Raw genomic sequence first — 24,200 nt, 5'->3', positions numbered from 1 at the left:
TGGTAGAATAAACAAGGTTTTTCACTCTTAAAATTTAAACCCATTTTATGTTATTTATTATTCTTACGAGTCATGAGACATGAGAATGAAAGTTACTTTTAAAATAATTAATTATTTTTATTTCTTATTTTACTTTTTTCTATCTTTAGTTAAATGTTTTTTTTTTAAAATTTCTAATAACTTTAATGGTTTCCATACGTGAGAACGATGAACGGAACTAATATATGGATTTATCGAGTGGGTTGAGGAACTGTGATGCCTGATCCAAGGAAAAAAAAAGGACTTTCCGGTTACATGGTCCATCGGGTCGAATGATTTGAATACGAGCGAATCCAGGTAAATTTGCCTCCGTACCCAGAACGGAACCTTCGCTAAGCCTTCTTGGTGTTTGCGTCAAGCTCACCGAGGAAAAACGACAATATTTTATTTAGTTGCCTGTGTTTCGAGACGCCAAATAAACGACATTATCACTGGCAACCCGAAACACACTCTTCATGCCGTTTCATTCGTCACTTCGCGCGTCTCCGACTCTTCTCGCTAGTATCCACTGCTAGATGTAAATTTTCACAGAAACCGCCTCAAAATCTGAAGCAACGCTCGATCCCAAAAATGCGTTGTTCGACGGCGTTCTCCGTTTTATGCCTAGGTGGGTCTATCGTTTCGCCACTTGCTTTACCTAAACGACCGGTCGTTTAAACGCAGTGAAATTCGTTTTTGTTTTTGGTGTGTTTCAGGTGTGTTTTTGCAGGTACCATGGGTGGCTTCAGTTTCGATGCCGACTTCCAACTGCTACGCTTTCGACAATTCTAGTCGCATTGTTGATTTCGTATCCTTCAATTCATTTCCACATGTTATGCACTTTTATTTCACTATTGTATTTTGATATTCATAATCGTAAATTAGTAATTCATTCATTGATTTAGGTTTTACTACTCATTTAATCACTCTCTCTCTCTCTCTCTCTCTCTCTCTTGATTTAGAAATGGGTCCCGCCAAAATTGGTAATTTCCGATTAGTTTCTGTCAGTCATAGAGAGAATGTTAAAAAGAGAGTCTCTAATAATTAATGATACGGTTAGTTATGTTTTTGGTTTTGCTTAACCGGTTAATTAGAGTGGCTGGACTGGTTATCTTTTCGAGTATGATCAAAAGGTAATGCTCTCTGACAGTTATTATGCCAATTATATATGAATGATCTTGTTCATGTGTTCAATTTTAGGCCTTCTGGTCTGCTTCTGAGTTTTTCACTTTCTGTTGATGCAGCAAGGTTCTGATTTGTCCGTGCGATTCTGCAAAGATGTGGAGAGTAGATCACAAACGGTAGTAGTGCATGTCACCATGCTTTCAACTGCTTTGTTCATTATTATGTGCTCTAATTCTTCCTCTTCCCCTATTTTGGGCTTGTGGGTAGAGTAGTTTTTGCGTTATCAGAAGAAAAAACATGCTTTTTTTTTGCATTTTTTTATCTTCTCGGTACTTTTCACATCAAGCACTTAAGGCACCATCTCTAAGAATGTAAAACATATTTAATTTAATATTTAACTTGGCCTGGACTGTTATAAATCTCACAAAGATTGCTTCAGCTATCCAGTGTTTGATTCATTCATATGTTACATGGTTAACTCACGAGTTGCTTATATGTTCTACTGATAGGCCAGAGTTTTACTTATTCTTCTCTTCTCAAACTGAGACTGATTTGGCTGAATAGATTGATTTTATTTACTTCTGTTTGGGTTTCTGCTCATGGCTTTATGAGGTAGACTTTTTTACAGATTGCAGAGGGATAAGGACACTTTTTGGGTCATGTATTTTTTGTTTCTATTTTCTTCTCCTTCCCCTATTTAATGGTCTTGGGAAGATTATGTCATTTTTGTTTGCGTCTTTCATTAGTTATTAAAAGGTAGACGTGCAGCTGTTCCTTTGAGTTCTTTAACAACTATCTGATGCATAATGATTTCCAAACACTTAAATTCAGTTAAGCTGCAGAAATTTTGGATCTTATATCTGACCTAGATTGACCTAAAATTTCAATCAGGTCATCGTTTATCAAGGCATGCTCATTTTATTGGATGTAATATTTTTTTTCCACTTCATTAGCTGATACCCAAAACTTTCCAGGGATATGTTGATTTTGGCCGATTTGATAGGTTCAACTACTTTGTTGCTGGTTCTGGTCAATCTGACTTTGTACAAGTAAGTTCCTTCTGCCTATGCTATATTTTGATTTTCGCGTGAACAAAATAAAAACCATGAGTAAGGATACTTCTTAGACATCAGTTCCTCATGGAAGGTGTTGAGAGGGGAGAAAACAAGAGACGCATGATGAAATCTGTGTGTTTTACAATGCAGTGGTCGTCGGGTGTGTGTGTGTGTGTGTAATTATACCCTAATTACTAAAAATACATAATATGTAGAGATAAGGTTACCCCTTTGTACATTCTTTCCAACAGAAGGAAATTATTATAATTATATTTTTCTTCCACTGCTTTGAGTGCTTTCTATTTGACCTTTTGCTAGTAAGAATACCTTGCAGTGTCAAACACATCTGCCAAATGTTAAATGTGTGGGAATAATAATGAAAGATTGAAAGCACAAATGGTCCTAGGAGCATGCTGATCTTATTTTAGTCACATAAGCAGTGTTTTAATTCTGTGTTGAAAAACTGCCTTAATTGCAGTCCAGCTCTGCCTTAATTGCGGCCTCTTTGGGGTTGCCTAAGTTGCAACCTCGAGGGTGGTGGTTTAGTCCCACAACGACTAGAGATATGACCAAATTAAAGTATATAAGTAGGGGGACAACCCGTACCTTACAAGCTGATTTTGTAGGGTTAAGTTAGGTCCATACCTATATTCTAAGGCTATGAAAATAATTTAAGTTGCAAAAATAATTAATATTCTAAGAATGGAACTTCAATAGTGTTGCAATCATCTTTGTGGTCAATGTGATACATGGGTCTCAGCCTCTCAGGGACAAAGTAGCAGGTACTAATGTAAGTGCATAGGTAGAGTCTCATGACATTTAAACTACAAATGTATTATTTCGAAATTGGTTTTTTACATTTTGCTCCCAGATCTCATCCTTTTTCTTTTTTAATACCTTCTCCCCTGCTTTATAAGCCATTTTTACTATGTGTAGGAATTTTATAATGGTGATCTTATGGGTTGCGAACAAAGTTACGACAAAATGGGACGAACAGCCCAGGTTAGTGCAATTCTGAAATTTCCATTTTTCTTTACTTTTTACAAAAATAAACTAGACCCATGACTTATCCTATTTGACTAATTGGGATAGAGGGCTTATCTTATGAATAAAGGGGATATCACCAAGCATAATTTCCTAGGTAGGAATTGTGTGATTTGATAGAATCTAGCACTATGTTAATTATCAAGCATAGAGACACAAAATAGGTGCCCACTAGAATAAGGTTATGTTGGACAAAAATAGCTGATAAGCAAGGTTAAAACTTATAAGCTACCTTAAATTTTATAAGCTAGATTAAAGCATATTTACTGCTAGCTTCAAGCTTACAACTTTTAAATTAGATATTGAATTAAACATGTTTGGAAAAATTTGTTGTTGAAGTAGGTGATAAAATAACATAAAGGACACATTTATGTAACTTTTTCTATAGATTCTATTTTTTTTTTGGTTTTGTAGACAAAAGTATATGTACAAGTTAGTTTTAGATTTTTTTTCATTAATTTAAATTTCTTATTGATTTTTGAAAGTTAAATATTTTATTAAAAATTAAAATAAATACTGTAATTATTAAAATAAATAGTGTTATGTGTGTTATGAAATACGAGAGAGTTAAAACACTAGGAGATTTCCATTTTCTTCACCTATTTGAAAAATAAATATTAAGCTACTTGGAAAAGTAATAAACGTCAGTTGCACCACCTATTTCCAACATTTAGTCAAATAAGTTAGAAGCTTGCTTATTTGACATGCCAAACACATTTAATGTTTTTGGTCCATTACATGATTTCTTGGCTGTAAGAAGTATGGGCTTCTTTAGCATAATGTTTGTATCATTATGTGGTGCATTGACCTTTCACATTTTGCATTCATGTTTCAGGTAAATATCATATGTGGGAAATGTTTGAATGGACAATGTAAAGGTATGATCATATTTTGAGATATTAGTTAGTGCGACATGAAACGTGAGCTTTGAGCCATGATCCAACCTTGATTCCTTTCACTCTCAATTTCCTTTTTTTCTTTTTTCATTTTTTTGTGAACTATCTTTATGGGTTGTTTAGAAGCACAGGTTATTGAAATGTGCAGGACAGACAAAATTCTGAAAAAGAGTAAAAAACTAGGGAGATAATAACAAATCATCGAGTGATTTATGCAAAGCAGAATTTTTCAATGATGTTGGTCATAAACTGTCTTAGTGCCATATTGAAAAGACTTTTGCTATTTTAAATCCTGTTTCAAGTTGCAAATCACGTATGTTTTTCTGTGTTTTCATATTGCAGGTCGTCCTGGATGCATATGTAATGTCACAAATGAATCAAACTGCAGGTCTTTGATACTTTACCTTGTTCTGAGCTGTCAAAAAGTCAGATGCAAATGTCAAAAAGTTTCCTTCAGTTCTTTGAATGTGAAAAGGGAAAATACACTGTGTGAATATAAACATTTTTACCAAACTAATTAGTTTAGATCAGATTTTAATCAATTTCATGATGATTTTCTAGTGCTTGTTTATTAATGTACTTTTATTCATCTTACTATTTTCAGAAATGGCATATACTTTTCATTTCTGTTCTTGATTTCCCATGTTAGCTGTTGAAGTATGATTTGAATATGTAAATATTATGTCATTCTTGATGTCTTTCAGAGTTTTAGTTGATCTTGCAATTCCATGTGATAAACCGGGCCCTCCAGTATTTCAAGGCTTCACTGTTGGTTTTCATCCAAGATCATGGGAACTTGTGAGCAGACTCTACCACTTCCACTTATATGTATTTGTTTGCTTGAAGGATATATGCATATTGCATAGCACCTAGAACTAAATTAGCAGAGGGTAGCATAAATAGGATTAGAAGTGCGGAGAAAGATTTCTCAATCCACTTTAACCATTGGTCAAGTAACCTTAGACAGAGCTTCTTACAGTAGCAGAGGGTAGCATAAATAGGATTACCAGCAGATGTACATTTCATTTTGAGTCATAGTTTGGTTCCTTTTCAGACTATGTTTGTCTGTCTACGGAACCATTTGTATGGCTTCTTCCCTATTGTACTGAGTACCTCTGGTACTTCATATATATATATATATATATATATATATATATATATATATATATATATACTTTTGCTGATAAAAAAAAAAAAACCTAGAACTAAATTAGAGGGAACCCCCATTTCAGTCCTCACTAGAATATTGGAAAATCAATTTGCTCCACAAAAAATAGTGACATCAAAGTGGTGTTCAAATGGTAAGTTTTGGTCATTGAGGTAGTGTGACCGTGATAGAACTGGTACCAGTTAGAGACAAGATTGAAAATATTGCAAGAACTTGATTTTTCTCATCGGTCCCAATGTGGAACCAGATCCAAAGAACATACAATATGACACAAGAATGCCGAGTAATTCCACAGTCTCAGCTTGGCCTCACTTCCCAACTGTACAATACCCCCTCAACCCTCTGTCCCACCTAACTAACAAACTTCTGTTAGTCGATTATTTACAGTGAAACTGACCCATTAAGGTTGTGATCCTCTACAGCTGCCTGTGCCTTCTCACATAGACCTTCCTTGTAGGAGCTCTATTCCTATTATAGCATTTGGTAGTCAAGTTGGAACAGAACAGAACACAACTTATAGGTTGTTGTATACTTGTATTTTAAAAATATAACAAGACAGAACATCAAAATTAAAAAGTGAGACAATTTGGTTCTATTAAAAAGGGTAGAACCAAGAAGAATTGAACAAACCCATTCTGTTGTTCATCTTTTATCATCAAGTGTTCTTTGTCTCTCTTTCTTGGTCGCACCCCAATTCCTCTTTATCACATTCTGGCATGCCACCCCCCTTTTTACCATCACATTCTCTCATTTCCCATTAATTGTCTTCTGAATTAATAATTTGTTTCTCATTCTCATATATGTTGTCATCTCCATTTTCTATTATAGTTTTCTGATTTGTTTTCATGTTTCACATTTTCCTATGTATTGCTTCTAATATTATTTTAATAACTAACAACATTTTGTGACATGTTGGTTGATTAATAACATGACTTTTTCATAATACTTTATATATTATTTTTATGAATTCACAAATTTTATTTGTCAGTTTTTTATTTCATTAAATGTTTAATAATTTTTGTATGAACTAAAAAATATTAATAATTTTTACAATTATATAATAATTGTCATAGAATGATATATGACAAAAGATCCCATTTACAACCAAAAGACTGGTATGTGTGTAATTGAAGTTCGTATTCTGTTCTCTTTAATAAGTGTCAAAGGCAAAATAGAACACATGGTCTTGTTCAATTTTGAAGTTACCAAACACATTATGCAGGACATTATTGTCTTTTGTTCTATTATGTTATGTTTTATGCTGTTTGCCAATAGCTAGTCAAACACAACTTGAATAATTTAAATTTAGTCCCAGTAAACAGTAGCTTTTAGACTTTATTTTTTTTTTAAGAATAAGAAATTTTAGGCTGTTTTGATATTAAAAATCATTCAAGGACCAAATTAATGTAATACCAAAATGAAGTGTAGATTTATGGTACTAAATTTAGTATTATAACACTAAATTTACTATTAAATTGAATTATAATACTAAATTTACTTTTTATGAAATTGTAGGTTTATAATGGCATGACCCAAATTGGTTTTGAGAAACCCCACCATGATTTTAGGTCAGGGTTGCTGCTGCTGTTGCTTCTTTTAGTTAATCATTGGCATTTTATTTTCTGTTGTCAGTTGTTTCACTTACCCAACCTTTCCTTCAATTATTACAAATATGTTATGCTTGTTCTTTACAGCTTTCATACAGGGCAAACTCAGGTAGTTCTGTTTATGACTGCAGTTGCTTCACTTTCTTCCCTGGTTCACAAGCCTAGTTTAAAGGTACATTTAGTCTCTGGGGAACTGTTTTTGGCTTTCCTTAAGGTACTGGGGACATGACCATTGTTGACTGCTGCTAATTAGGTACTTCCAGATAAGGGCCTAGAAGTTGGATTGTCTGGGTCTGCTGCCAAAGGGAAGCCTCCTACAACGTTGTCACCCTCAATGTTGATTGTTGATTGGAGATGTATGGTCCCACTTATTTTAGGATCATCAGTGTTCTGTGCTGAGTTTTCTTTGTTAAAGTTTAATGCTTTAACTCTTTTCCAGGTGAGGTGGCCCGTAATACCCCATATGAAGTTAATATCACAATCCCTGTTGAGGGTTATGAGCCAATTGAATTTGTGCTTACAAAAACATGTGGTGAGTGATACTAACTCACCTAGAAGATTTAGAATCTACTATTATTCCTCTTCTTTTTATGTATTTAGTTAATAGGAAGACTGAACAAGTATGGTGATTATGCCAATGGTATTATAATGTTCTTTTTTTCTTTTAACTACCATTTCTGTTGAATGAAGGCCTCGCTCTGTTTATTTATTGTTGCAGACTATAAACAGGATCCAGGGGGAGGTCGCACAAGAGGATGGGCAATATTTGGAGTGCTATCTTGCATGTATAGAAACTCTCTTATATTTAATTTGTATTTGATTATGCCAAGTAAAAGAATTACCTAGAGTTAGGGTCTAAATACTATATATAGTTCATAAAGTAAGACTTAAAACAATTTCTTGTTGTCATCATATATGCACATCAATGTTTTCTTATTCTTTTTCTATGCATGTTCAATATATGGGAACATGTTATTGGGCAGATTTTTTGTCTCTTCAACACTCTTTTGTTGTGGAGGGTTCATTTACAAGACAAAAGTGGAACGCCAGGTCAGGATTTTTCTCTTTCACTTGCAAGTTGCAAGCATAAGATAGTTCTTCATAGCTTATATCACATACATCTTAAATATCTGTAATGTTAACCTTTTGCAGCGTGGAATTGATGCATTGCCTGGCATGACAATTCTTTCTGCGTGCTTAGAGACAGTGAGTTCCTAGCTCCTTACTAATTTTTATTGGAACTGTTGACTATTAATGGTTTAATTCTGAACTTCATAATATATTAGGTCTTTCTAATAGTAAAAAAATTAGTCTTGATAGGTCTGAGCTTGATTAAACTAAATATTGGACATCACTCTATTAAACATCTATACCATGGATTTGAGAAATTTTAAGCATATGCTTAGCATGAGAAAAATTTTATTATAATTTTTATATTTATATTTATCCAAAGGGCAAAGGGGTTGGGAGAAAATTGGATCAGAGAAAAAAACTTGTGTAGAGAAATAAGAATATGATAAGTTGAGAGTGAGTATTGGTTTAGATTCTTAAATTAATTTTAATTTTTATATTTATATTTATTGGTCAAATTGAAAAGGCATGTCAATAGAATAATACTCGTTTCTCTTTATTAAAGTCAGAGTTATGTTTAGTTAAATTTAGTTTTTTATTTTGAAAGTATTTAAATATGAAGAAATGCAGTATTGCATGCATCACCAACGACATTAAATAAAAGAGTAATGCTAAAATCATAAGCTTTCACCAACACATTTTATTATTGGGTAAATTTCTTCTGGACTACACTGTAAAACTTATATTTATTGTTTTTTAGTATGACCCACATAAAATTCACCAAATTATAGAGAATGTCTAGTAAAGAGTGTGTTGTCAGCATTGCTATTGATATAATTTTAGATGCATAATGGGTTTGTTCTTTTGTTCCTAAATTTTGTACTCTCCTTTTTCCTTTTTCAAACTATGAAATTTCTCGGGACTTTGCACAGAAAAATCAATATTGCAGTTTGTAAATTTGTTTAGCAGGATTGTCTGCACTTCATTTGTATATCTATCATTTGTTGAGTGTGTGATGAAAATAGGTTAGTGGAGCTGGGCAAGGCTACTCACGGCCAGAAGACATCAATAGTGCATTTGGCAGTGAAACCTCTTGGGAACGTCCTCCTGGTCCTTCTCAAGGTGCAGGTGCTGCATGGAGACCAACGGAAAGAAAATATGGTGCCATTTGAATGTGTGCCGCTACTCATTTTGCTTTGTTTTCTGACAGTCCGACACCATGTTATATCTAATTTTTGGGAATTTCTTCTGCCAAAATATGTTATTTGGATCAACTCATTTAGGGTGGTTTTGAAGCCTCAGTCCGATGTATTTATTTGTAATCACAAATTCACATCTAGAAGTAAATAAAGGGTAGTTATAGCATGAATCTAGTTGCTGAATTCCATTTACTGGATTTTATTGAAATTGAATTTTGATGGGGTTCAATCGTTTTGTTTGATTCCATTTTCTATAACATATTGCATGTTTGGTTCACTTGATTTTAAAGAAATAATTGTAATTTTTACTAACATCTTGAAAACTAATTTAAGTAAAACATGTGCTTAGTGGGAAGATTTTGTTTTTTTTTTAATCAACATGAATCAAATTTAGATATCATGAGATTTACAATAATTCAGGCACAATATTTAATCAATTGTGCTAAATCCTCTGGTTAGTGGGAATATGTTTGATTGCAGTTAATGTTTTGATTGTTGATGTGTTAATCATGTTGCTCAAACAAAAAGAAATGTGTTGCTTCAAATTAGTGGCAATGGTGATTTATCATCCAAATGTGTTTGAATATAAAACTTTGGATGTGGCTTTCAAGGCGGTAAGGTTCTGATGGTTTACCTTCTAACTATGGTCTTTCAAATCCTATTGTTACATCATATAGAGTGGTACATCATATAGTTCAAATCTTACTTTATCCAGTTGAGACAATACCCTGCTTCATTTTAGCACGAATTATAACCCTCAATGGGTGAGTCAACTTGACTCAACCTAACTGATGGGAAAGCTGGGTTATAAAACAAACTTCTAGGTGTCTTGGAGTTATTTTTACCTGTTTTTCCTAACTCAGTTAGGTTCGATCAATTTGAGTTGAATCAGATTAATTCACAAGTTCATATACATTGTAACTTTTTAAGTATTTTTCTGAGTTACAGTGTCACACATCAACTAGCTTTGATTTGCCCTTGTCACATTGTCACATTGATTTCGCTCATCCTTGATTTGCCCTTGTCACATTGTCTGTGTGTTGTTTATGGTTTTGAAGTCAAAAAGCTTTACCATCTAATTTGATAGCTTGAGCGGGGCAGCTGCGAAATATATCTTGTGGGGTTACGGATATATTTTTTAATAAGTAACATTGAATATTATAATTATTTTTGAAAAAGTAACTTTAATTATTTTTGAAAAAAAATAACTGAAAAGATAGCTAAATACTAAAAAGTTAGTTAGAAATTAGAAAACCAATTTAAAATTGAAAATTGATAACTAGGAGCTAGAAGTGGATAAATTATATTATTGAATTGTACGTACAACGATAAAAATGAATATGTTTATATGATTTATTTATGCAAATTTTAATTATGTTTTGTTGATAAAAATATATTTGAGACATTTATAATTTCTAGTTTTTTAATTAACTTTAAATTCTTGCATTTTTTATTTATAGATCAATTATTTCAATTTTTTATATTGTGCATTCTATTCTTAGTTAAGAAGGAAAAAGTTAAAGGCACACCCTAATTTTTTAGTGTACATGTAGAGAGCAGAAAGAGATGGAAAGAAAAAAAAATAAAGAAAAAGAGAAAAATTGATAAAAAATAAGAAATACTATACTAAAAAAATAAGATGGAAATAAGAAGAAAAAAAATAAGTGTATTAATAAAATGATAACTCTGATAAGAACAAAAACATGAAATAAAGTATATGAGAAAGTTAAATCATGAGGAGGTGAGTCAACTTTTAACTTTTATATATGTATATGGGCTCCCTCTAATAAGATACAGATCATGCATAACCTACAGATTGACCAAGCTGCTGGCATTTGATATTGTCGTGTTTATCTGAAAACACTACAGGACTGATCAGCTGGCTAGGTCTAGGTGCTAGTGAAGCATATCACTTAATTGATTTGGCAGATTAAAGGGCAATTAGTCATTGACCTTAAGGTTGTACCATAATATGGTTTGGTCTTAGTTGTCTAATGTAAAGCAAAATATTGAGTATATGAAATAAAAAGGAAATGCTTAAATGAAATTTTAATCTCCTTACTTTTATTTTTGTTAATTTTAATTCTTATACTTCTAATTGAACAATTTTAATCCTTAAATTTTATCATGTGTTTAAAATGGATCTTTCTATTAGAGTAAACTTCAAAATTATAACAAAATTTGATAATATCATTTTTTGTGTGGCTAAAAGTAAGGTACCCCGTATCTTGAAGTCATGGGATTAATCCCTAGAGGCATTGATCCATAATTGAATTATCTATCAACATAGTATTCTGCATTATTTATCAACTATCTCTTAATCGACAAACTAAGACAAGTCAAAAAGCATTATTTTCTCTATGAAATCATTCCAGCCATAAAAAAATTTGATGCGTGCAAAGGAAGATGAAAAAGCTCATGTAAATTCTAATAAGTATTTTTTTATCTTTAAATATTTTGATATATCAAATGTTACTTTCACAGTACCAGTTACTCATATACATATATATATATATATATATATATATATATATATATATATATATATATATATATATATATATATATATATATATCAGGTTGTCAATTAAGTAAAACACAACTAATGTAAATAAATTTCGTTACTATTTAGGTGCAAGACTAATGAAGAAAGAGATCCAACATATGATAGAATTCAGGAATTAAATTTGTTGAATTAGAAGTACACGGCTCAAAATTGCACAAATGTAGAAATAATAAAGGAAAGAAAACTGGACGATAGGGCTGATTCTATGCCAAGCATATGTTTGCTTCAAATTAACTATATGCTTACACAACTTAGGTTCAAGTAATTATTAAGCATGCCAACTATAAGGGAAAAAAATATCTAATGTGCTCTTTACAATACTACATTAATCCAATAAGAACGTTATACGCATGTAGCAGCACATAATGACACCCAGCCCCCCTCCTAAGTTTCCATATATACACTTACCTATCTTCTATTTGAGGAGTATTAGGAAGACATTTTTTAATATATTTTTACAAACACATTTTTTTATTAATTAAAATTTGTTGAAAACTATAAAATTATAAAAGAGAATAATTAAATATAATGTAAGACTCATAAAATTGATATTTTTACTAAATTTTAATTAATAAGAGTGTGGTTAAAAAAGTGTATAAAAATCTGTTGTTAACATTCTTTTTATTTTAATCTTTTATTTACTTAGATATGCCCCCAAACTATTAATTTTCGAGGGCCTAACTCCACCCTAATAGCCACATGCATGACATACTATGCATACCCTCAGATTGAAGTTATATATAACTTTTGACAATATTAGGATTTGAAAATTGGTCAGCTATCAACTTTTTTTTTCGTTCTTTCCTCCCAGATCTTTTTTTGTAATGCAATAGTTTTCTGCCATGCATGTTCTTCTCTGTATAAATACCATTCCCCACCACAACACTCATGCAGCCAAGTTTGGAAACTTCTCTTCAACCATTTTTTTTTTAACTTTGAAGTATACTGAAAGAAGTAACAATAATGGCCAATTCCATGAGCTTTCTCCTTCTTCTTTCTTTACTAGCCTTTGCTCCCTTGTGCCTTTGTAACCCCAACCTTCAGTTTTATAACAATTCATGCCCTCAAGCTCAGCTAATTGTCAAGTCCATCCTTACCTCGTATTTTGTATTTCATCCTGGATATGCTGCTCAAATTCTCAGCCTTCATTTCCATGATTATTTTGTCATGATCTCTCCCTATGACTTGCCAACAAGATTAGTGGTTTTATTGCACAAAACATCACATTATTAGCATTGTAGTATCATAAATAATTATATGATGTTAATACTTAATTAGTCTTATCAGTAAACATAGTTGTATATATTATTATGTGATGTTAATTAATACCTAACTTAGTCTTATTGGTAAATTTATAGTTATATTTTTTTTTATCAACAAATATTAGTTTGCTAAAGCGTTAAATTTTATTAATAGAGGGAATCAAACCTCTTATCTCTCCGAACTTGTAGTCTTTTTTAACTACCCAATTCCCACGTTATATCTCCAAACTTATAGTTATGTTATATATATTCAGTTGTTTATTCAAATGCTTAATTCCAAGTTGATGTTGCAGGGTTGTGATGGTTCAGTGTTGTTAGATAGCAGTGAAAGCATCGTCAATGAGAAGGAGTCAAATAACGACCGTGATTCATTAAGAGGATTTATAGTCATTGATGCAATTAAACTTGCACTACTAGAGAGAATGCCCTTCTACAGTGTCTTGTGCTGACATCTTGACTATAGCTGCAAGCGATTCAGTTGTTCTTGTAAGTATCCTCTTACGAGAGATTCAGTTAATTTGGTTTGAAAAAATATTTTATATTTTTATTTTTAATTACAAAAATACTAAAAGTTTGTACATGAAATAGTAAAATAAATTTATTTATTTTTCCTGTTTTTATTCAAACTTTGGAAATTAAAAAACAGAAAATAAAGTAAAACAAAATGATATTTTTGTAATTAAAAGTAGAAATAGAAAATAAAAACAGAAAATTTTTTGTCAAATCAAACTGTTTCTTAACCTTTCAGTATCAAGACTTAGCCATTTTATATCAAGCCATATATGCCCCTTATGTATAGACTGGTGGACCAAGCTGGCTAGTATCCTTAGGTAGAAGGGACTCTCGAGATGCAAGTATAAGTGGCTCCAACAACAACATACCAGCCTCAAACTGCACATTCCAGATCCTCCAAACAAAATTTGAGCAACAGGGGCTTAACATTACTGATCTAGTTGCTCTATCTGGTATACTCCTTAAACTTTGCCTCTGTTTAGAGTCTTTTTGAATAAATTTCTCTATAAATACTTATAGGAGATAAAAATAAGAAGAAGAAAAAATCTCCATAAGTTATAATTAATTTATGCACAAATTAATTTATAAAAATTTTCTCAGGTTAACTTATCCAAAAGTTGATTTTTAACCTATGCATAAAGCTAAAAAGTTGTCATGCATCAACTTGAGTCAAAGTTATCTCAATGTCATCTTCTAAACAATTTGTTTCTTTTGTTTGTGCCAAAAATAATACAGTTAAAGCTATAAGTTCACCCTCAAGCCATATTGCCAATGCATGCATTGAAGGAGTTTAGGCTTTTGATAACACATTTTTTTAGCGTGTTTCATGAAATTTTGTCTATTTCTTATATTCATTTAGTCTCATAATAAATGCAGTGTAAGAAAAAAAATAAGTCTTAAAATAAGTGTTAGAGTAAATTATACAAACTTCTCCTAAAATTTGATGAAATTACACTGATCTAATTTTCTCCATTTTCAATCCCTACAATCCCCCCTAATTGTTCACTAACCATTACACTTGTCTCCCCTCTGTCATCAACAACGTTGTATTTTTTAGCTAACCATTACACTTGTCTCCCCTCTGTCATCAACAACGTTGAATTTTTTAGCAGAAATAGCAGATGACTTTTAATAAAAATTGTATCATCACCTTCAACCTTTAAAAAAATAAGGGAAAAGTAGTGTGCAAAGTGCAAGCTGCAAAGTCCAATTTGCTATGTAGTATGGAACCTACTGAAAAAATAAAAACCTTAAAAATCCTTTGGCATAGGACAAAATGAATATGTTACGTGAAATTTGTGAATATGTTAAGTGAAATTTGTGCTTTCTTCTAATTATTTCAGATGATAATTGTGATGGAGCAAACTTTCTCATAGCAACGATGGCTTAAAAATGAACAACATTTAAACATTTGATGCTAGGAAATAAGAGATGAAGAATATTCACAGGAAATCCAGAAAACTTCACGATAATTATTTGACAACAGTTCACACTTAATGTGTTTACTCATGGTGATTTCATGATATTCTTATGTTTAAATGATGGCTTTATATTTGTTGTAGAAACAAATAACACAAGAAAGGAGATTGAATTGTATTTATAGAAATTTAAAACTTTTCTTAAAACTGAAAAAACATGTTTATCCTTTGATGAATATAAACCTAAAATACTTAGAGATGTTTTGATTCAAATTGTATCCGACGACGAGAAAAATAGTTTCCTTGAAAAACAAAAAAGAGATATAAGAACTAAAAAAAAATCCAAACCCTTTATCAGTTAACCAACCAAAAAACGCACAAGAAATTTAATACTACCTCCCTTTCTTAACAATCACCAAGTTCTCACTAACTTATCAAAGTGACAAGTATTGTTCATTATCACTTTTGACTCTTACACTTGCAAACTCTACATCAAACTTGACTTAAATTCAGTATTTTTTATCTTACTAAGTCACTTCTAACTCTAAACAAATCAACAAGATCTGTTGAAAGTTTGCACATTGACTAAAATATATAATCATCTTACAGATTGATATATCACTTAGCATTTTTAATCTTTTCTTTCAAAGTATATAAAGTGTTGGAGAGCTTTGTATCTTTACAATAATTTAAAGAAAGATTTATAAGAAATAATGAAATAATAATTTGCATAGATCGTTCGTATCTTATTTCTTCAAAGCTTCTTCTACATTGACTAAAGTGTTTTTCTTTTTTTTGCGATACGTTATACTCCTTCTCTGACATCGTCGCCTGCACCTCTTTTCGCTTTGACATGAAGTCCCGCACCCCACTCCACCACCTCCACTCCCATACTCGCCCTGTCCACTTCATTCGGTTTCCCTACCTTGAATAGCTTCACCTCTTTTCCACCTCGACATTTTCTTCAACCTCCAAACAATTGTGTTTACATTTTTTTAGAACCCTAAAACTTTCCAAAAGATTCACCCTCAATTTCCAAGGAAGAACAAAAGAGATAAATGACAGTTTTAAATGTTAGAGTATAAAAGGAATATCATAAATGTATAAATGAATTTTTATTTTTATTAGTTTTATTATGACATAGTTTAGTGAGAGGAGTAAAAGTTGTGTAAAAATGAAGGGAAGGTCTGTATAATTTCATCAAACTTCAAGGGAGCACAATATTTGCCTCCATTAGAGACACAAATTTTGGATGAAATTTTACATTACAATTACATGAAAATCATTCTATGTTGTTACTTATTCTACGCCGATTGTTAAATAAACGATGTAGAAAATGATACGGTGTCATTGACACTAGCCTTTTGCAATTAAAGTAACATAATTACATTGGTTATTTATTAATTTATGTATAAAACACAATTCTACACCCATTCTAATTTGAACTGATGTAGAATAACAATATTTTCATCGGTTCAATAGAACCATTTGAACTGATGCATTATTATTTTCTAAACCTATAAATTTGATCTTCCTATCACTCTTGTCTCAAACACTTAGCCCCAAGTTCGAATTGTGTTCCTTTCTCATGAACCCTTATGAATCCTTTATTGTCAGTATCACAAACCCTCACTCTCTTCTACCTTCATTGCATTGTTGAAGCATCACCACCACAATGAACATGGGATGGTACCACTACACCTCGCAACCACTTGTGAAACCCTTAGTATTATTGTCATGAACCCTTACTTTTTTCTCCCTCCAATATTGCACCATTGCATCACCATCACTCCTTATGAATATTTGATTTGTCATAAATATTTATGACAAACTAAATAATTTTGAATCATTTCTAGAAATCATAATTTCCAAGATTTATAATACGCAAATATCATGATTCTTGGATTAAAAAAAATCTTGTACTAAATGGTCATGAATTAAGTCGTGATAATTTTCTATCTTACCGAAAAGTTGGGCTAAGTTAGTTAGCTTGCATGTCATAATTTTAGATTGATTTGATAACTCTAGCTAAAGTTATTATATTTCCTCTTTTTTACCTTCTTCCTTCATTCTCCCTTAACCATTTGGTCAAGTTATATCTTCCTTAACGTATTTATCCTAGTATTATCTTCTATGGTCATACCATATACTATATAATTAATAGGCAAAAATTTAATTATAGTAAGTAAAGCTATCCATATAATGCTGAACCAAAAGAAGACAACCACAGTTGAAGATTAGACTGCTACTATTCTGAAAAAATAGTTGGTATATCCAACCATACCTATTCCGTTCAGCACATTGCATCATAAAATTATCTAATATTCCCTTAATAATTTTGTTTAGTTACTCGCATACCCTAACACAAACAGATACATAATAATTGAACTATTGTTGAAGGTTTTGAAGTCAAAAAGCATTCCCATTTAATTTTATAGTTTGAGCGGGACAGCTGCGAAATATATCTTTTGGGCTGTGGGGTTTACCATGTCAAAAAGTAATTATGTCTGTATATAACCGCGTAAACATTGGTTGTGCAAACGAACGTGAAAATCAATCAAAGGAAATACATATAAATACTTTGGAAGATTCATTGTTAATCCAACCAACGAATAATTTTTAAGGACAATTTAATTTCAAAAAAATGTTTTCTGCTATTTTTATTATTATTTTTACATATTATTATGTTACAATGATAATAAGATTTTTTTTGACACAAATGATAAAAAGATTTGAAGTTAAGACTTTATATAAATAATCTAAAGTCTTCCCTACTTGGCTAATTTTAATGCGCTATTTTTAATTTTTCTTATGTCTTTGCTTTATTTTTGTTTTAAAAAAATAATAAGAAAAATGAACTTGTTTTTTAGATATACTAATATTAAAGGCACCTATATTTTTTTAACATATTATTTTAATAATTTAATGGTTATCCACGATTAGTATAAAAACTTACACTATCAACTAATTAGAAATTATCATTGTTATAACTTTTAAAATAAATGTAAAAATTAATAAACTTATAGTACATGTGAAAATAACCTCCTTTTATAATTTTGTATTTTTTGTTTTTATTTTAATTTGGATATGTCTTGTGTACCCTTGTCACATTGCAGAATCACTTTGGCAACAACAATAACTCTGATAAGAACGAAAACTCGAAATAAATTGATAAAGTCAACATAGCAGGTGAGTCAACTTTAACTTTTGTAGCCTCCCTTTAATAAGACGCAAATCATAACCTGCAGATTGACCGAGATGGCATTTGATGTTGTCGTATTTATCTGGAAGCATTACAGGACTCAGCTATGTGCTCGTGAAGCATCAAAACCTCAATTGAGTTGTTGATTTAAAAGCAATTAGTCTTTGCCCTGAAGGTGGTTGTACTATAATATGTACAAACTTTTTTTTTATCATGAGTATCGAGTATGAATTAATTTTGTTCACTTTTAATGATATCTTTTTTAATCACGTTTTTTAATTTATAGGAGTCGAATATGAAATTTTAGTAAGAGACCGAATCATATATAATCGCACATATTAGTATAAGATAAGTACTTTTTGCTAGAAAATAAATTAACTATAAAAACTGACATTATGTTTGATCTTAAACTCTTAGTTGTCTAATGTAAAGCAAAAGACTATATGAAATAACAAATTAAAGGAAAGAATTGTTGCGGGTCTTGAAATAAGATACCAACAGTTAGGTATTCTCAAACATAACTTTAATTGCAAGAATACGATAACATTTTCGAAGGAACAGGGTCCAATACTTCGGCCTTTTCTATGTCAAGCATGTTTGCTTTATGCTATAATTCTGTTAGCTTAGATATTAAGCTTCAAACTATATGCTTACACAACTATAGGTTCAAGTGATTATTAAGCATGCCAACAACTAGGAATATTTATCATGGGCTTCTTACAATACTACATAAATCCAATAAAAACGTGATATGCATGCACATAATGACGCTTTCGTGCTATCTCCTCATTCCTAAGTTTCCAAATCCCTTACATACTTGGAGATCCCCCCCAAACTATAATTTTCACAATGTCTAATTCTATTCCTACTAATTGAGAAATTATTAAATAATTTAGGAGTATCATAATTTTAGTCAATTTTCATGTAACACATCAAATGTTCATATTTTTTTAAAAACTAAATATCTTAATTATATATTATATAAAAATTAATTAAGATCATAGAGGTGTGATTATTCAGATTACATGTAAAATAACATGCCACATGACATAAATGTATACCCTCATATAAGTTACTAATAATATTATAAATTTAGACAATATTTGAATCGTTCAGACTAGTTAAATTTATTTGATAAGAAAGCTACTAACTCCATTCTTTCCTTCCACATTTATGAGGATTTGAAAATTGGTTAGCTACCAACTCCAACTTTTTCGTTCCTTCCCCCCCAGCTCTTCTTCTGTAGTGCAATAATTTTTCGCCATGTTCTTCTCTATAAATACCATTCCTCATCACAGTACTCATGCAACCAAATTTGAGAACTTCTCTTCAAACACTCTTCTATATTCCTAGTACTTTGAAGAGATATTGAAATAAACAACAATGGCCAATTCCATGAGCTTTTTCCTGCTTCTTTCTTTTCTAGCTTTTGCTCCCTTGTGCCTCTGTCACTATAACCAAGAGGGTTACCTCTACCCTCAGTTTTATGACTATTCATGCCCACAAGCTCAACATATTGTCAAGTCTGTCCTTGCTAAGTATGTTGCAGAGCAACCTCGATTGGCGGCTTCGATTCTCAGGCTTCATTTCCATGATTGTTTTGTCAAGGTCACTCCCTTTGACTTAGTCATTTATAGCACAAAAACATCACATTATTAGCATTAATATCATAAATAATTATGTGATGTTAGTAATTAATCTTATTGGTAAACATAGTTATATTAATATGTGATGTTTAGTACTTAGTCTTATTGGTAAATATATATAGTTGTTTTTTTTTAAAAGAAAATATATATTGTTGTTTATCCAATTGTTATTTGAAATGCTTAATTCCAATTTGATGTTGCAGGGTTGTGATGCTTCGTTGTTGTTAGATAGCAGTGAAAGCATCAACAGTGAGAAGGGATCAAATCCCAACCGTAATTCAGCTAGAGGATTTGAAGTCATTGATGCAATTAAAGCCGAACTAGAGAGACAATGCCCTTCTACTGTGTCTTGTGCTGACATCTTGACTCTAGCTGCAAGAGATTCAGTTGTTCTTGTAAGTGACTCCTTTTGCTTTATACTTCAGACTCTCCCTTATGGTGGATTTGGTAACTATGGTTTGAAAAAATGTTTTTTATCTTTACACTTTTATTTTTAATTACAAAATACTACTTTGTTTTCATGTTATTTTTTATTTCTTAAAGTTTGAGTAGGAAATAGTTAAATTAACTTTTGTTGTTTTCCTATTTTCTATACAAATTTTTAAATACAGGAAGTAAAGTAAAATAAGGTGATACCTTTGTAGTTAAAAGTGAAAATAGAAAATAAGAATAAAAAATATTTCTCAAATTAAACCATTCACTACTATCTCTTTTATGTAGACTGGTGGACCAAACTGGGAAGTACCTTTAGGCAGAAGGGACTCACTAGGTGCAAGCATAAGTGGCTCCAACAACAACATCCCAGCCCCAAACAACACATTCCAGACAATTCTAACTAAATTCAAGCTTCAGGGACTTGACCTTGTTGATCTAGTTGCTCTATCAGGTATACACTCCTTAAAAACTTTTCTATTTCTAAACTTTTATGTTCAGGTTGAATTGTGGTTAAATTTGGATTGACATAATCATCTAATCATATCATTGCAATGGCATTATGTGACTCATGTAGTCAATCTCACTTAGAGAGATAAGATTTTGTTGTTATTGTATTATTTTATAATCGTCCAATTATATTAAATTTATCACCATGTTGTCATGCACCAACTTGAATCAAAGTTCACCTCACTTTCATTAATTGCTAAACGATTTTTGTGCAATTGCTATAGGGGGGCACACTATAGGAAATGCCAGGTGCACCACCTTCAGGCAAAGACTCTACAACCAAAGTGGCAATGGCGAGCCAGATTCCACTCTTGACCAATACTATGCTTCTACATTGCGTACAAGGTGTCCAAGCTCTGGGGGTGACCAGAATCTGTTCTTCCTAGACTATGCCACCCCATATAAATTTGACAACAGCTACTTCAAGAACCTGTTGGCCTACAAGGGTCTCTTGAGTTCAGACCAAGTCCTCTTCACAATGAACCAAGAATCTGCTGAACTAGTGAAGTTGTATGCTGAAAGAAACGACATTTTCTTTGAACATTTCGCCAAGTCCATGATCAAGATGGGAAACATATCTCCTCTGACGAATTCAAGGGGAGAGATCAGAGAGAACTGCAGGAGGATTAACGCTTGAAGAAGCAACAATCATTGCCATATTAATATATCATACACCAAGTCATGTGACCACATTTTATTTATGTTTCTTTTGTTTGTGCCCAAAATAATAAAAGCTGAGTTCATCATGAAGCCATTGCCACTTGCCCGGGTGTCCAGTGGAGGCGTTTAGGCTTTAGGTAACACTTTTGTGTGTGTCATGAAATTTGTGTATTCCCATTTATTTATAAAGAAGTGATTATTTGTTAGTACTCTTCTGTTTGAGAAGCAAAATCAAACTTCCACATTATAATAAAACCAACCAGTGTGACTTTTTTGTATCGAAAAATAGGGTGAATCAATTTTTAGTTCAATATAATTTCATTAATTTTTAATTAAGGCTTTTTAGATTAAAAGCTTATAATTAAGCCATCGTTTGGGGTGTTTTCAGTTTCAAGTTTAAAAACAAAAACGGTTTTTTTTTTGTGAACTAAGATATCCTCACCCGAAAGCCAATGATTTTTGCTCGAGGTACTAAAAAAACAGTTTTTAGTTTTATAAGTTTAAAAAAATGTAAATTTTACTTTCAAAATAAACATTTTAATAGTTTCTTATCATATTAAAAATTAGTTTAAGGGTGTAGATGCCATGATGGTGGAGGCGGTGGCCGTGCTAGTGTTAGTGGTGGTGTTGGTTGTAGTCTTTATAATAGTGGTAATGATGATATCAATGTTGGTGGTAACAGTGATGGTGATGAATATTGATGATGACAACAATGGTAACGATATTGGTGCCATATATAATGATAACAGTGATATTAGTCACATTTAAGGTTATGCTTCTTAATAACTTCAGTTTTATTAGTAGAGTCAAGTTCCTCTTAGATTCTTTTACTTAGTTTCAAAAAGATCATCAAGTTAGTCATATCATATACAAATGAGACTCTACTAAAAGTAGTTGGAAGGAGAGATCCCATCACTAAGGGCGATTAATTAAGTTTTTTAAGGAAGATTAATCATTAATAAAATTTGTATATATTTCACATCTACACTAATGCCATGGGTAACAAAAAAAATATATGAGCTTTTACTTCTTACACCTTCCTTTTTGCTTCTTGCACCTCCTAAAACACACGGACAAAGCTACCGCTCCATACAATTCAATCACATCCCACCTTCACCCAAGTTTGGTCCTGAATTTTTGGTGCCCTAGACAAACCAAAAAAAATAATGTCTTCATAATTATTGAAATATTGTTTGTCTTCATATTTTTGGTTGCAAAATTCATTAATAATTCATTCATAATCAAAATTATTTAAAGTAACCATAAGATAAATAGTTAATATTATTCTAAAAGTTTTTATTAACAATAACGTGATTAGTTAATAATTCATACAAAATTATTTAAAGCAAAAAAAAATTAATTAACTATCTTTATAATATGTTAACATGACTTATCTTTTTCCTTTGAGCTAAATTCCAATACCCATAATGCTTAGAATTGCATAAACTTTAATTTATTTTTTGTTTGTTATTATTTGGTTGACTTGTGCAGGAGGACATTTGAAGTTTACTAATGGAATGATAAAGATTCATCACCTTAATCAAGTATCTTAATTTCCATGTATAAAAATTCATGAAAACTCATAGTTTTTTTTTAAAAAAAATTTAGTGATGAAATACAAGTAGGCCAGCAAAGTTGGTGCTTAGCAAAACCTTCAACAAAGTTGTTATCTTATATAGAAGTCTTATCATTGAAAATGAGTCTTTGAAATGAAAATTATTTTGTCAAGCTCACTTCGACAGATCATCATTTGCATTTTCTGACATAATTTTGTGCGCTCAGAATTAAAACACATTTCCTCATATTCCGTAAGCTCCTAAACAGTCTTTGAGAAATGCGGACGAAGAAGGAAGAGGGCAATGTGCACCATTCTAGAGAAAGCGAGACTTCTACGTGCTGAGGAGTAGAAAAGGAAGAAGGAAAAGGGGACCGAGAAGGAAGAATGAAATGTGCAACAAGAATGAAAGAACTTGGGTTCAACAAGAATGATATGTGTAACTATTCATTATATTATGGTTACTTTAGTAATCTTGATTATAAACGGATTATTAATAAGTAGGGGTAGAAATAGGTTAGGTCGGCCTACAGGGGCCTACAATCTGGCCTACATGAAGTCTGGTTTGAACTGACTTATTCAATTAAAATGTTAGACTCAACCTTTTTTAAAAGTCTATTAAATTAAATAGACCAGGCTTAGACTTATTAAAAAGTCTCATAAGTCTGATAGGCCGACCTATATATATATATATATATATATATATATATATATATATATATATATATATATATATATATATATTATTTTTAGTACCAATTTATACTTATATTATTTTTTGGGTACAATTTTTTTTTTTTGAAACTAGTAGACTTTGATTACACATTACTATTCCATAACTTCCATTCTTATAATCAAGTAAGACTTTAATTACAATTTAGGTGAGTCATGTGTCTCTTTATATTTCTTATTATTTTTATTGGCTTTCATTCCTATTAACCTTTCCTTTTCCTTTGCTTTAACTTTCCTATTACGTTTCTTACTCCAGAGCAGAGCACATGAATATTAAAGATTTAGTGTGAAGAAGACTTTTAAAAAAGCTATCAAGTCAGGCTAAGTTTTTAAAAAGGTCAGGCCGAGCCAAAATAAAAGTCTTTGATAAGCTATAGGCTAGACTCAGGTCTCAAAAATTCATCGTAGGCTAAGCTCAGGTTTTTCAAAGTCTGGCCTGACCTATTTCCACCCCTATTAATAAGTTGAGGAATAAAAAATTTAAGATGAATAATATTTTAATAATTATAAATGTGTAATTG

General features: G+C 31.5%; 2 protein-coding genes and 1 pseudogene across 2 annotated transcripts; all 3 read left to right on the top strand.

Annotated features, from left to right (window-relative positions):
• Positions 1–233: 233 nt before the first annotated feature.
• On the top strand, positions 234–9,412 carry LOC114381936. Its single transcript, XM_028341171.1, has 17 exons — positions 234–646; positions 735–826; positions 1,113–1,151; positions 1,263–1,319; positions 2,118–2,192; positions 3,135–3,200; positions 4,078–4,120; positions 4,481–4,526; positions 4,843–4,936; positions 6,822–6,874; positions 7,001–7,085; positions 7,167–7,269; positions 7,353–7,445; positions 7,632–7,698; positions 7,897–7,963; positions 8,066–8,119; positions 9,010–9,412. The coding sequence occupies exons 1-17, from the start codon at positions 610–612 to the stop codon at positions 9,154–9,156; spliced, it is 1,218 nt and encodes a 405-aa protein (XP_028196972.1). The 5' UTR covers positions 234–609; the 3' UTR covers positions 9,157–9,412.
• A 3,300-nt stretch (positions 9,413–12,712) lies between these two features.
• LOC114369713 lies at positions 12,713–14,017 on the top strand (annotated as a pseudogene).
• A 5,422-nt stretch (positions 14,018–19,439) lies between these two features.
• Positions 19,440–21,607, top strand: LOC114381926 (peroxidase 72-like). The gene is made up of 4 exons (XM_028341160.1): positions 19,440–19,752; positions 19,994–20,185; positions 20,511–20,676; positions 20,957–21,607. Exons 1-4 carry the CDS (start codon positions 19,528–19,530, stop codon positions 21,367–21,369), a joined length of 996 nt encoding a protein of 331 aa, XP_028196961.1. The 5' UTR covers positions 19,440–19,527; the 3' UTR covers positions 21,370–21,607.
• Positions 21,608–24,200: the final 2,593 nt, after the last annotated feature.

Source organism: Glycine soja, chromosome 2 (genome assembly GCF_004193775.1).
Source record: "Glycine soja cultivar W05 chromosome 2, ASM419377v2, whole genome shotgun sequence".
NCBI lineage: Eukaryota > Viridiplantae > Streptophyta > Magnoliopsida > Fabales > Fabaceae > Glycine > Glycine soja.
The sequence above is the reverse complement of the archived record's forward strand: the minus strand, read 5'-3'. Positions and strand labels throughout refer to the sequence as shown.